We start from the raw sequence: 14,139 nt of genomic DNA on the forward strand, positions 1-14,139 counted from the left end.
ACTAATTTAGCGAATCTGGGCTGGTTTTCTGCAACTTTTGCATTAGCAGAAAAGTGGACAGATGAAATACAAACCCCCCCAAGCTACAACCTTCTTGTTGTAGCTATGAACTTCTGTACATGGTCTCACAGCCTTGTTACCTTCACTTTAAGATATCTACCTTACTGTTTGTCTCAAGAGGAATTTGAGTGTAATAATAAATGTCTAAGCCTAATGTATAAGCAACTTGAAATGAAGGAAAGTAAGAAAAAAGCTCCCTTCTTATTTTCATCCTTCACAAAAATGATCACAATGAAACATTGTGACACAGGCCTCAGCTGGGAAACTCCAAATTCCACCTTAAAAAAAAGTAAATGAGTCTTTCCAGGTAAACTCTGGCACAAAATTTAGAATTTATACAATGTAAATTAGCAAATTTGAAAATCCTGCAAAAAGTAATGTAATTATTCCCACAGCCACTGCAGTCCAGGTTGCTGTCTCTTGGGAATCCTGTTTGCTCAGCAAATGGGATGGTATCCCCGACACTGCAGGGACCATAACTGAAGAATGTCAATATGAGTCATTCCCACCCTAAGTCACACACGTCATCACTGTTCCAGCCTAATGGCAAATGAGTAAAGAAGCCTAGAAAAAACAGAATAAATGAAATTACACACTGAATTGCTTTATTAGTGTAAGATATCAAACATGGGTAAATGAGTGCATGTAGGTTTTCATGTAAGGAAAAATGTTATCTGCCTTGGAAAACTGGTGGAACCAGGAGAAGAAGGCTTAAGGAGCTGTTTACAGTGTTTCACTGTAAACCTAAACCCCTTTAACTCCAGCCACGTTTGCCTTCTCATTCTTTAGGTGAGAAAACCGTTTCCATGACGTTCGATTGCCCTGCCTTCCTGCATCTGCAACACAGATATGTCTGAGAAATTTTTATTCGAAAAGGGTGATATTTCAATGCACTGTTTTAAAATCTGATTTTTGAAGGATATGAGCCATGATTTTTTTCTTGTAAAGCACTATCAATTATTAGGTGATATGACTTCTCTCTATGTCCCTGTAATACTAATAACCACCACTTTACAATAGCCACTCCTTTCCCTGTTTTCTTTACTCTTGTGGAAAAGCAGCCATAAACTGTGTTTTGTTGTCCATATTTTGAATTACTCTATTATCACTTTGCTGTTATGAGTCAGCCAGACGACTTGATTAATGGCAGTGTGACTAATATAGTGCCTTTGTTTCTACAAACAGCTGCACCAAAGAGCACCTAAGCAAGATTGTTCCAGTGATACTTTGATGTGTTGCATTTGAAGTCTTTGCTCCTGTGCTGCAAACTGTGCTCTCTGCTTAGCTTTGACCACAGCTGAGTAAGATCACAGTAGGATTCATTCCTTTTCTTAATAAAGGTTTGTTCACCCCAGAATTTATACAGTTGGCTAGACCATCTCTGCTTGCAAGGGGTCCAGCGAGAGCAGGTATGTAATGCCATATATTAGACACGTGCAGGGTACCCAGGGCTGCTTTGAGCCCTGCTTGCTGTGGGCTGTGTAGCAGTTACCCTCCATTTTACAAGGCCTTTGGTTTGGTTTTCTGTTGGTTTAGCCAGCTGTGCAAGATGAAGGCAGGTGGGGGCTGGAGCTGAACTGCATGAGGTGCTCCTGGCAAGTGCTTTGCCACTCAGCCCAGAGGTGAATTTCCTCCCATACAGCTCAGTAATTCTTAAAATTGTGCAACAGCAGGAAAGAAAATTTGACTTCCCTCTGGCACTCTGAGACAGATGTGGTGATACAAAAACAGGCTATCAGATGGTGGGACTGCCTGGAATCTTTTCTCTTGAATTTTGTTGCAGACCTTCCCCTCACCATAGCCTTCTCAAGCACATGAAAGCTAACATTTCCTTTTCAACAGTTTTGTTTATTAATTCAACTCATGTGTGTAGTCCAGCTGCAAAATATAAATGAATAAATCCTGTTGCAGAATAGTTAGGTTTGGGGCAAGTTACATGAGTGCATGCACCTCTCACTAAGATAAAAGTTTGTGTGCCATTATTTTGGGGTGACAAAGTAGGATGAGAGTGAAAAGGAAGTTCATCTTTCTTCTTGAGCTAACCCTCAGTCAGATATTTTTAAGCTCAAGACCATCTATCCCCTTTCACTCCTTCTTGGAGGTGAAAAACAGTGGCAGTGCTATTCTGATATGTCAAAATAGCAGAATCTGCTTTGATGCTAAATTTGTTATACATGTCTTTGCATGCTCCTGTGGCTGAAGAGGCATTGTACAGGAGGTTTTTTCTAGCTCAAATGCAGACAAACTGAGAATAACTACCAGGAAGAAAACTATAACAGTAAAAAGGAACAAAACCCACAGACTTTCCTCTGAACCGATTAGCTACAGGTAAGAAACAGCCAGACAAGAAGTAAAACTCCCACACTTAATGATAGACATTATTTCTTATGTTCATAAGAGTCTCTCCAAATAAGGCACAAAAGATGATAGGGACAGATTACAATATCAGCTCAACTGAATTAGCTGCCAGTATTTGATAGGAGCTCACAAGGTGCTAAATTCCATACACCCAGGGTGCAATTGGGTTTGATAAAACAGAATAAAGAAAAGAGAGAAGAGTAGAAGGATGATAATAAAGTCAAAAAATTATTTTAAAAATGGCTAAAATATGTGGCTGAATGGTGTGCTCTTAAGATGTTGGGGGGCTGAAGGTGGAGAAAGGATGGTTTGGACTTCTCTGAAAATAGGTATTAATATGTATTCATGTTTGTATAAATACAAACACACATACATTCATCTGACAGAGATTTCCTTTGTGTTCAGCCAGCATTATCTGGGTCACATTGCATGGGAAGAGGTAAGCCCTGAAAAGAGATCCATAGGAAGGATGAATTTTGACCCTATTCATAGATTCAGAAAGGCTAGGCTCTGGGAAGAGCCAAGCAGGGTAAAATAAAATCAGAGAATTTTCCTGGGAGTGGGAGAAAATAAGTCACAGGTGACCAGAGAGAAATGTCACTGGTTAGAAGGAAAACATAGCAAAGGAATGGAAATTTGAGCCAGAAACAGGGGCTGAGGAAGAAGGTTAAGTTCAAGGCCTTGTTATTTACTGATCTGAATCACTGAGCAAATGCTCAGCTGTAGATTGTATACTCTGAATTTAAGATTAGAGAAGATACAAGGAAGCACAGGCACTGGGAGGAGCAGAACTATCCACGTGGGAAGAGGGTCAGGGCAGATGTGTTTCCTATTCTGTCCCACCCAGAGGGAAGTGCTGACTCAGACTGAGATCTGAATTTAGTGTTTCCCAAGATCCCTGCCACATCACTGGTTTGTGCTTTCAGGGATGCCCCTCAGAGAAATGCACATTAGCAGGTCCTGGAAATGATAGACAAATAAAGCAAAAAGAAGTCCATCCGGTATTAAATGTGTCCTCTTGAAAATTCTGCTTCTGTATTGTCAGTCATTTTCTCACCATTTCAGAAAGTTTATCAGAAAAGCCCCTTTGGAGCAGAAAATGGCCTAGCAAAATTACAAACCTATAAATCGATGTACATGATCTGACAAAGTAAAAAGTATGTGAAATGTGTGCTCTATGGATTAAAAGGGTGCCTAGGGCTGCTAAAAACTGTGGAATTAGCACAGCTATTCCATAGCTTTATTCAGTCAGGCCAGACAGTGCTTCTCATACCCTCAAAGAGCACCTTTGGTTTGAGACAGAGCTTCCACTAAGTGGCTTCCACAGGCAGTCAAACTCCATTTCTGTAAAATGGGCAGATTCAGGTTCGGGGTTTGTTTTGGTTGTCAGGTGAAAGGCTTGTTGAGAAACAACTTCTGTCACTGAACAGAAAGTACTTAGCTGAAGTAGTACTACTACTTTTCATCTGAGACTTTGTTTTTCTCTGTGCAGATTAAAAGATACTTATTTTGCTCATCTCTCTTTAGCTTATTTTCGATTCAGGCACAAATGCATGAAAATTTCTTTTTTTAAATTGCTATTCTTTCCCTACAGTGTGTTGTTGCATTTGTGTGGTTGGTTTACGCGTAATTTTAGAATTCATAAGAACTTTCTGAAATGAAGAGCTAGCTTACTAAGACCAGCTCAAGGTTTTAAAATGAATAGTTTTTTCCACTTATATCCATGTCACTAGCCACTTGTGATAAACACCATCTGAAAAACGGCATCAAATTTTTCACCATCAAAGAAGCAAAAGATTTTTGCAAAGTCTATGGAAAAAAAAAACCAAGTTACTAGGTAGGCAACATGAATTTCACCAGCTGGACTTTTGGTCTCATCGCTTGTGTCAGGTGAGAAATCATAACAATTTGTTTGTTCACAGATAATCATTATTAAACTCTTCTGTTGATGAACAAATTAAGAGAATAAGAGAACAAGCACGTGAATGACATAGGGCAGTTGACAGCATTTCAAGTATTTTCTAGAAATCTCTGAAGGGTACTGTATGCATTTTAAATTAATAACTTTATGGTATTTTATGTAACTTGATAATTTTGTCATTTATCAATAAATTATGGCCTTTCCATAAATTCACAGCCACTGTATTCCAAAGATTTTTCTACTGTCCTAAGTAAGGGAAAGGACTTAAGCGTTTCTATTTGTAATCAAAACAAAAACAATTTCACTTGACAATGAGTAATAAAATCTTTCCATCATTGAGTAAAAGTAGTTGTCTGAGTGTCTGGAGTGGCCAAAAGAGAAGCCTGATTCAGGAACCAGAAGATTGTAAGCCTGGACCATCCAAATGAAATAGAGCCCATAGGGTGCTGTGGGTTTCTGATGATGTGAAGCCACTCACATTCTTCATACTTCTCAAGACTCTATATTCCAGGTTCAAATGTGAGGAATTTTGAGACCATTTAGGGAAAATAGGAATATTCTCAGCAAATAATGTGAATGTTGCTGATTGGCTTTGATACAAATTCATCAAAAGACAGGATCTATTTTAAACTATCAATCTCTTCTATACTTTTTCATCTATTAGAGTAATTTGTTTGGGCACCCCACTCTAGTTATGAGGGTTTGTTTTTTAAAAAAAAGCACCTTATATCTGTATCAAGAATCCAGTTAATCAATTCCAATGACTTTAAAACCAAAAGGAATCTTTCCATTGACTTGTGAATTTTTATATCAATCAACCTATAACAGAAACCAAGCAGCACCAACTCCACAAGGAATGATATACCACAAGTGAGCAGCATACCACTGGCTTTTCACTAGAGACAGTAAAGAACTGTACCTGTTATTGCAAAATATTGAGTAAGAGGGAGTTCTCTAGCCTTTGTTTATCCTCATAGCCAAATTTTCAATGTAAGCAAGTATTTCAAACTCAATTTATCATCATGGTTCCTTGAAATGTGTAATCAGGTAGCTCAAGTGGGAATAAAATATCTTATAAATTCCTGAGAATAATTTTTAATTGCTAGAGCAGCATTATTTGCATAGTGTTTCTGTTTAATAGGCCTTCTGAATATGCAGTGAAAGTGTGATGTCTAAATTTGTCCTTATAAGATCATAAATCATTGATGTGTTCAGTTTTTAAGGATGCAGCCAGAAATCTGTGGAGGAGGGCACCAGATAATAATGCAGAAAGACGTGGAAGTGGAATGAGGACAGTTTGCATGCCCCAGAGGGACAGTTGCCAGTTAGCAACCCTTTTGTCCTTCAGGGACCTATCAGAAGGGTGACTCTGGTGGGGAATTTCCTTACCTCTGGTGACATTAAAAGCCTCAGGATAAAATAAAATCATCAATTGTGAAATGACTTTCTTTTGGTGTCATTGTCTTTGGGCTCATTTTATACGATGACACATTTTTCAAGAATACTTTTCTGCAGAAATGTTTATGCACAGAGATACGTTTTGTTGCATCTTTTTGATAACATCGATCCGATCTGTGAAGAAATACTGAGTGTCACTTGTTAAACTCACAACCCAGGGCTGATTTAGAGACCAAATTTACCTGACTGGTTTGCTTTCTGTTTCATAAGGTGAAGGTCATCTTTGACCAGGGATATAGGGGGGAATCTCACAAACGACATTTGCCTGTGAGAGCAGTGAGCACGGAGTGGTGCAGGAGGCTCCCCCTCACACTGTGAGATGGGGAATGGAGCCCTCTTCAGTTCTTGTTTCCCTCTGGATAATGTGACCACAGCTGGTTTTGCTATGCATCAAGGAGCTACTCTACTCTTTTCTGCAGAGGAAGAGGAAGCTGGAAGACAATGGCCTAATTTTGCTGTCTTGCATGGGGACCAACAACTAGATAAGACACCCAGAAGGAACATTTTTGCTGTTGCAAGGCCATTGTGCCTCCTCGAGCAGGTGACATCCTCACCCACTTCAGCAGCCTACATACATCCCATGAATTGTGGAAGTTGTTGTTATCACTCTGCCCCACTCAAGATCACAAAGATGTGAGAGGTTTTGTAAGATTTGCTATTTCTGGGCTGAAAATCCCACATCTGTCTGACAAGTTCGGATTTTTACACCTCCAGACTTTTTAAGACTTTTTTATTCTTTTTACCTCCCACTTACAAAAAAAAAAATCCCATGGTCACTCCTAGATTAGTGGAGGAAGATAATGGCAAGGACAGTTTTGAGTAGGCAGCCCTCACCTGGGACTCCTGCAGGACTCAAGGGTAAAACAGCTGAACTACAGATTTTGGGATGTGCAGGATCCAACCCAGTTGTGAGTCTGCCCCTACACCAGGCATGCACAAAGTGGACTTCTTGGATATTAATTTTCCAAAAGGCCTCAAGGGAATTGCTGAAAACTGCAAACCGGTAAAATTGACATCCTTTCTGCACAGTACCAGGACTGTGGGCCCATGGATAAATGTGGTGCAAAAGAAAATAGTAAATACTGTGATATTTGTGACATGATACACCACACATTGTTTATAGGAGAGTTTAGTGAAGAGTCAGGGAATACAGACAAGGGGAAGACAAAATGCAACCATGTCTTTGAGCTCCAAAAGAATCCCTGATGAGTCTCACTGTAAAGCTACCAAAGAAGTTGAGCTACTACATGATGAGAAACTCCTTATATAAAAATGCAAATGGTTAGAATATAAGTAAAAAGGAGTAGGAATCTGTGAATGATTTTTGCAGTTGTGCTCAGTCATGAGAGGGCTTGCTTGGGGCCTGTGCTGTTGGTCATGCATTGGAATAGGCTGCACAAGGAAGTGCGGGGATCACCACCTCTGTAAGTGTTCCAAAGGCACGTGGATGTGACATTTGGGGACATGGTTTAGGGGTGAACACAACGGTGTGGCATTAACAGCTGGACTCTATGTCCTAGAGGTCTTTTCCAACCTTAATGATACCATGTTTTAAAATGTAGCCATCAGTAGTTTGAGAAAGGGAGTTGAGAATTAAGCTTGCTGATGTAGTAGTAACTTTGTCATTCCTATTCACAATTAAGTTCGGTGACATAGTAAGCTAGCAATATTCATAACTGAGTTTGCTGATGTACTAAGTTATGCAGGACACAGTGTGGAGGTCCAGCTCCAGAAAAATATTGCAGGACTACAAAATACAGAGTGACAAGGTGATAAAATAGCAGATAAAAATCAGGGCTAGTAGTACGCAGGAATAGAGAGCAAGGACAGAATTAATGTGCTACGGAAGTGATGCATAAAACAAAGTGAGATTCTTCAGACAATTGTCTTTCCTTTTGACTTTTTCTCTTTCTAATTTTAACTACTAAGTAGTAGATTATATCTTTTCACACCCAAGCATACACATTTATTAGCACTCTCAGATCCTGTAGGTGGAAGAAATTGCACTGACCTTCAGTCAAAAATGTTCAAAGCTTCTGCTATGTATTTCTATAGAAATATCTGTGGTAGCCATTAAAATTCATTTCACCCTTACATTTAGCTTAGCTGGAAGTGCCCTCCTCACTTGGATATTCTGAGGAATGACATAGAAAAGGAGATCCAGGACTCCTGTGAATGTCAGAGAAGAGATGACAAGTTTTCATGTTAAATCTGATTCACCTAATTTGCATAGTGTACAATTATACACCATAAAAAAAAGGCATGGGATGGGACGGGACGGGACGGGATGGGATGGGATGGGATGGGATGGGATGGGATGGGATGGCATGGAAAAAATGGCTTTGTAGAGGCTGATTTTTATTATATTCTTCTCTAACACTGTTATCACAGTAACAGAACAAAGTGAGGAATGTTCAGCAGTTTATCTTTAGCACCTTGTAGAGGTTGCACAAACTTACACTGGGCAGGGAAAAGCCAGGTCAATATGAGAAACATTGTTTAGATTTCTTTAAATGGTTAGATAGCTGTGGCAGTTCCTCTCAATCTCTGCAATGTGTGGTGTCAGGCTTAACGTGAGAGGTTTCAAGATGCTTAAAAAAATTCCAGTTTCCTGGAATATTCCAGGAAATAAGGATACTTTGGAGGGGAAAAAAATAAGAAGAAAAAATGCAGCTAATCAATTAAGCAAACAAACAAAAAAGCAAATCCTCAAACGACTGAAATGAGAACATACGAACGCATTTTGTCAGCAGTGACAGCCGCTACTCAATCTCTGCACTGCTCATTCCTTCGCTACTTCCCTGCTACCCCACACAAGGATGAGAAGAACACAGGAAATTTTGTGACTGAGCAAAGCCTCCCTACAAAACTCTTGCTGTTTTGAGCAAAATTTAATGTGATAACTTCAGGAATGCAGGGGACAGCAGAGCACAGGGTTGGGTACACACAGCTAAAGCAGGTAGGATTGGGAAAAGTTATTTCTTCTGGATGCAATTGCGTTCATTTTGTTACCATGGAACCATACAGCAGGGTGTAGAAGGACTGTAGTTTTTTTACTTTATAGTCTAATAAAGTAGTTTCTAACCAGTCTTGGCTTAAAATCCAAGAAACAAGATATTAATTTGCTCAGGAGTAGTGGGGAAGCACACTTTATCCCTGCCAATGACTAATGAAACTTTAACCCTTTTGTTAGGTTTTTCATTTTTCCTTCTCTTCTCTTCTCTTCTCTTCTCTTCTCTTCTCTTCTCTTCTCTTCTCTTCTCTTCTCTTCTCTTCTCTTCTCTTCTCTTCTCTTCTCTTCTCTTCTCTTCTCTTCTCTTCTTTTTTTCCTTCTTCTTTGGTTTTGGATTTTTTTCTTTTTTGTCATTTTGTTTTCAGTAGAACTTGCTGTACCTGGCTGTGTATCCTCAAAGGAGAGTTAGTCTCCTTTAATGCCTCATGAAAGAGCATGAGCACTGAAGGATACGTTGTCTATGTTGAATGCTTACTGAGGATTCTCATGCTTAGTCCTGGAACTGGAGAAATCCTACAGGAGAAATTTCACTTGCATCTCCCGTGCATATGCATGTCTGTGATGAGTATAAAGAACAGCTGTTTCCCTCAGAATCAGTTGGAGTCTCCAGGACCACAGTCACTTGTTGTGCCTGCCAAATGTGGATATGAATGCAGATATCTTGAGCAGTGGGAGGCAGCCGAGCCCACGGGAGTAGGAATGGCTGCAGCAATTACAGCTGAACTTGTGGGACTTACTGCAACTAAACTTCAGTAGGACTGATCTTTGTGAAAATGTAGAATGAAATTAGAGTTTTATTTTTCACATAGATGATGGTGAATAAACATGAAAACACACTTTTAAAATTTATCTATTTATTTATTTATTTAAAATTCAAATTTCAAAAATCTCTGTTGACAAATCCAAAGTTTTTAATAATATTCCAGTGCAAAAATATAGTCCTTGAGATAAAAGCTTCCATACTATTACCTCCAAATAAATTAAATTATAACAGACACATTTGACTGGTTCAATACAAAACAGTAAAAACAGAAATTTTTAAAATCTGGGAGTTTAAGTTAAGTCAGTGCAATACAGTTAGTCACATTCTCCTGAGATATTAAGTAGACTGTTCTCCTGGTAACTTCAGTGCATAATAACAATAATAATAGTAATAATAATAATAATAATAGTAACCAGCAATTAACCATTGGTCCGCTAGTTCAGAAATTTTCTTCAACATTTGTTTATCTTTAGGCATGTCTACTCACTTGATTTGGATTTAGATATGTTTAGTAGTAAGCAGACATAAATATGTTTTTCCTGAATAGAGTAACTTCCCCATACTGGTGCTTGTATCTCCATGCCAAATAGATGAGACTAATCTCATAACATCCCTCTCTCAAGACAGCACCAGACGGAAAGCTGGGTACCATTATAATGTAATTTCAAGATTTCCATATGGAAACTTGGTAAACACTGCCTCACTCTCTGTTTTCAGGTCAACAACATATAACAAATAGACAGGATTTTAAGACAAAGTCATTTCTTATATAATATTAGGGAGTATAAATACTTTGATTAGTATTTCTTTATAAATAATTACTTAAGACACTTAAATATTAATAAATAAATGTATAAAAAATCAATTAAAAGATTGAAATAAAAAAAATCTTGTCCCAACAAGATTTGCACAGTAGCTCAGTACAGAAGATCCTGAGATGGCATTAGCATCTGCACAGCCTCTGAAACTGGCTTCTTTTCCTTTTGTGAGAACTTGAGGTATCCCCCAGTTTCTGTAAGACGCTGAACAGCTCATTTACGGCCTTGCGCTGAACTTTCAAGTCACTCATCTGTAATAAGCAAGAAACAAATGGAGCAAAAGTCATGCCAAGAGCTGTAATTGTTTACTGTCCACAGCACATGGGCTACCCTGCTACCAGTGTAAAACAGAAGCACATCTGCAATTTTCAATTCCCTACTACCGAATTCCCATAGCAAAGAGTGACTGCGTCCCATATTTTGGTTTTCCACTCTCTGTGCTGCTGTGCAGCCTGCCACAGAGCAGCCAGACTCTGTGGAGCAGAGCAGTGGAAGGCAGCTGCCTGCACGGGGGCATTGTCTGCAGCCCTCCGAGGAGGTTGCTGGTCTATGCCGCTGGCACGAGCGCCGTGAGCCGAGTGCTCCCAGAGCCACAGAGCATTCCACAGCCTGGCACAACCTTCCCAGCCAATTCCCATGCCACAACGGGCTGTGCCAGTGGCACCTCTGGTGTACAGACCGTGAGACAGTGCTGCCAGCAGCTCTGTGCCAGATCACAGCAAGACCCAGCACTACCCCACACTGCAGACATGCAGCAGCCCCTGCAGCTGGAAATATTTGGTTTTTCAGCATGAACTGAGCTACATATGGATTACCATATAGGTTACTGAAGCATTATTAGCTTAAATCACACTTGAATCATAACTATAATGCCACAAGCTTTGTAGACAAGGGAAGAGCCTTACCCGAAGTTTTGTCAGGTCCTTGAGATCTTCCATCTTCTTTGAGCCATCAGAAAGGCTTTTTTTCAGAGTATAGAGCTCCTCAGTTATGTTCCTGACATGATCCTTTGACCTGTCAGTGCTTTCAAGCATTTCCAAGTACATGGAAATAATCTGACTCAGGATGATCTCCTTTTCATTTCTCTGTTGAAAAATATGATGAAAAAGAAAGGTCTGTGAGTGCCCATCAGCAGGGAAAGGAAGGAAGACAAAACACAGCATACAGGGCTTCTCTGCTGCTTGAAACAAGATGATAAAGAAGATGTTGCAGCTCAGCTCCTGGGCTTGACTGTACCTCTGAGTCAGTTCACAGTACAGTATAAAGCTTTCTATTTTTGTCTCATTTCCAAGCTACCAAAGAGAACACTGCTAATGTTCATTCTACTGCAGCTAATTACGCTGGTTCTGGGGGCTGCTTTGTGCCAAAAAAGTGCCTGAGATGTTTCATCATATCTGGCTTTGACTCACCTCTGTCCAGCTTTTCAGCCTCTCCGTAAAAATAGGTCCGCCATCAGCTACATCAGAATGACTTGAGTTCTGAAAACAAGAGCAAACATATCTATTACATAAACAATATTTATCACAAGGCAAATTTGTTTTGTTTATTCAAATGAGCATCAAAACTCAGATTTTTGCACATCTGGCAATCCCAATGCTTTCCCAATGCTTTCACTTCTCTAACCACCAAATCCCATTGCTTGGCTGCCTGGTATCAGAAATGGAATGAGTCCTCTTTTCAATGTCTTCTCCTGAACAGAGATGTTTAGCACATCTATTTTCCCAAATGCTCCCTGTAAGTTTTGCTACTGACAGATGAAAATAAAAGCTCATAAGCACAGCAAGAGTCTAGAAAATCATTAGATCTGATCTTGGTATGTTTTCTGGTAAGCCAAAGTCCAGCAGTTTGTAATCTGTGACCCTAAATTCATACAGTCTCTGTAAAATCTCATATGGAACAAGAATGAGCTGGTTTTAGTATGGAAAAACTGCAAAACTGGAGAATATCCCAAGATTAGTGGGCTACTGAGAGGCTCCCAGGGATGGAGTTTAACCATCAGACGTTGGCAACAGGCTCTAGGAAAAAAAGAGCAATACAACTCTCCTACCAAGGAAAGACAAACTGCATCATTTCCTCTTCTGTGTGGCTTTTTTTTTCCTTTTTGTATACAACACTGACTATTTCCTTCTTCTGTCTGCTCAGTAATTTAAACACAGTGAGTGCAAAGAGAAAACTTGCAGTCTGACAGGAGATCCTAGGCTGATTGGCTCCCCATGCTGAGCACACTACCAAACTGATTTTTTCTACTTCTGAAAAGTGGGGAGCACCTGCTATGGAGCAAAGTTTTAATGTCAGTACAAAAAGCTCATCATGGCTCAGGATCTCTCCCACAGAGCTATATATATTCTAGTAAGACTCTCCCTGGTCTATGCTAATCACAAATTTAAGACATAATGCCACTTTTACAGCCAGTTTCCTGCAAACACTGAAGTATCACACTAGTCTTTACCACTTCAGGGTGGTTCACTGACTACTGAATTTCAACTGTCATTTGCACAAAATTATTACAAAATCACAGAGAAGTCAGAGCTGAAAATAGGAGCAGACTGTTGCAGTTTTTTCTTTGCATTTAGAGGAGAAAAAACACAACAAAAATATATTGAAAATAAAAGCTGTTAATTGAAAGTGACTCTATTGTAGATCTGCTGTCTCTGTGACTAATCACTGCTGATTTCAGCTGTGTACTGCTTTAATGCCTCCCAGATGAAGATTGGTGAATTAACATTACAGTTATCAAGTTACCAAAATTCTATTTGACAAGAAAGAATATTGGGCCAGATTACATTCCCATGCCAGGTCATAGTCACATATGTGGAAGTTAAATGACTGGAGGATGCAAAAGAATAAGAAGCAGAAATCACCTTTGAGTAACACACTACTACAACTTAAAATAAGTAGCCAATGCATTTGTTAAAGCAAAAATTCATCTTCATTTATTTATATTGCTATGTAGTACTAAATCTGGCATTGACATTGCTAACATGAAATTTAAAAAGTCAGTAAATTGCATCTAGTCAGAACTGAATAGAGATTAATATATTCGCCATAAATTGCATTAAGATTTCTTGTTAAAAGATATTCCATGTAATCAAAGCTGAATTGAGCTAGAAGAACCTATTGTGAAAGAAAGAACACCCCTAAAATAAATGCAAATTGCTACAATAACTATGACTGTTGAAAAATTGAACCAGGTAAATGAAAGATCTTAGTAAAACAAAAAAAAATCCATATTATTGTATAAAAAGGTATGATCAAAAAATTATTCCCATGATTACCCTCTATTGGTACATATTGAGTATGCCAAGCAGTGCTCAAGTTTGGACTATATGTAAAGCAAAGCAGCAGGAGAAGAGAAATGCAGTAGAAGATTATACTTACAAAATCAGCTTTCAGTTTGTCTATATCATTTTGAAGTTGAAGCAGATTCAATCTATTTTCAACATGTCCAAAAGAAATCATGATGACAGATAGAACAAACAAGCTGTAGTTTTGGAAAGCCATTTTCTTTATGATAGTTCAGTTAAACTGCTCAGATCAGTTCTGGGGGACCAGGTCTAAGAGCAGAGAGCTTCAGCTTCTAATAGTTAAATCTTCTATTAGAAGCAAGTAGACGACTGAACTTCATCATCCTGTCAGTGGTATTTATACCTGGTCTTGAATTTTTTTTTTTATTTCATCATCACAGGCTGTGTATATTTAGACAAGATAGTGTCAGATAAGAGCCCTTCGTTTTTTGGCTAATCAAGGG

At 39.0% G+C, this 14,139-nt stretch overlaps 1 protein-coding gene across 1 annotated transcript; it reads right to left on the reverse strand.

Moving 5' to 3' along the window:
- Positions 1-10,409: 10,409 nt before the first annotated feature.
- On the reverse strand, positions 10,410-13,892 carry IFNG (interferon gamma). The gene is made up of 4 exons (XM_064731159.1): positions 13,770-13,892; positions 11,801-11,869; positions 11,297-11,476; positions 10,410-10,642 (listed from the first exon to the last, which is right to left on the reverse strand). Exons 1-4 carry the CDS (start codon positions 13,890-13,892, stop codon positions 10,517-10,519), a joined length of 498 nt encoding a protein of 165 aa, XP_064587229.1. The 3' UTR covers positions 10,410-10,516.
- Positions 13,893-14,139: the final 247 nt, after the last annotated feature.

The sequence above is a fragment of the Zonotrichia leucophrys genome, chromosome 1A (genome assembly GCF_028769735.1).
Source record: "Zonotrichia leucophrys gambelii isolate GWCS_2022_RI chromosome 1A, RI_Zleu_2.0, whole genome shotgun sequence".
Taxonomy (NCBI): Eukaryota; Metazoa; Chordata; class Aves; order Passeriformes; family Passerellidae; genus Zonotrichia; species Zonotrichia leucophrys.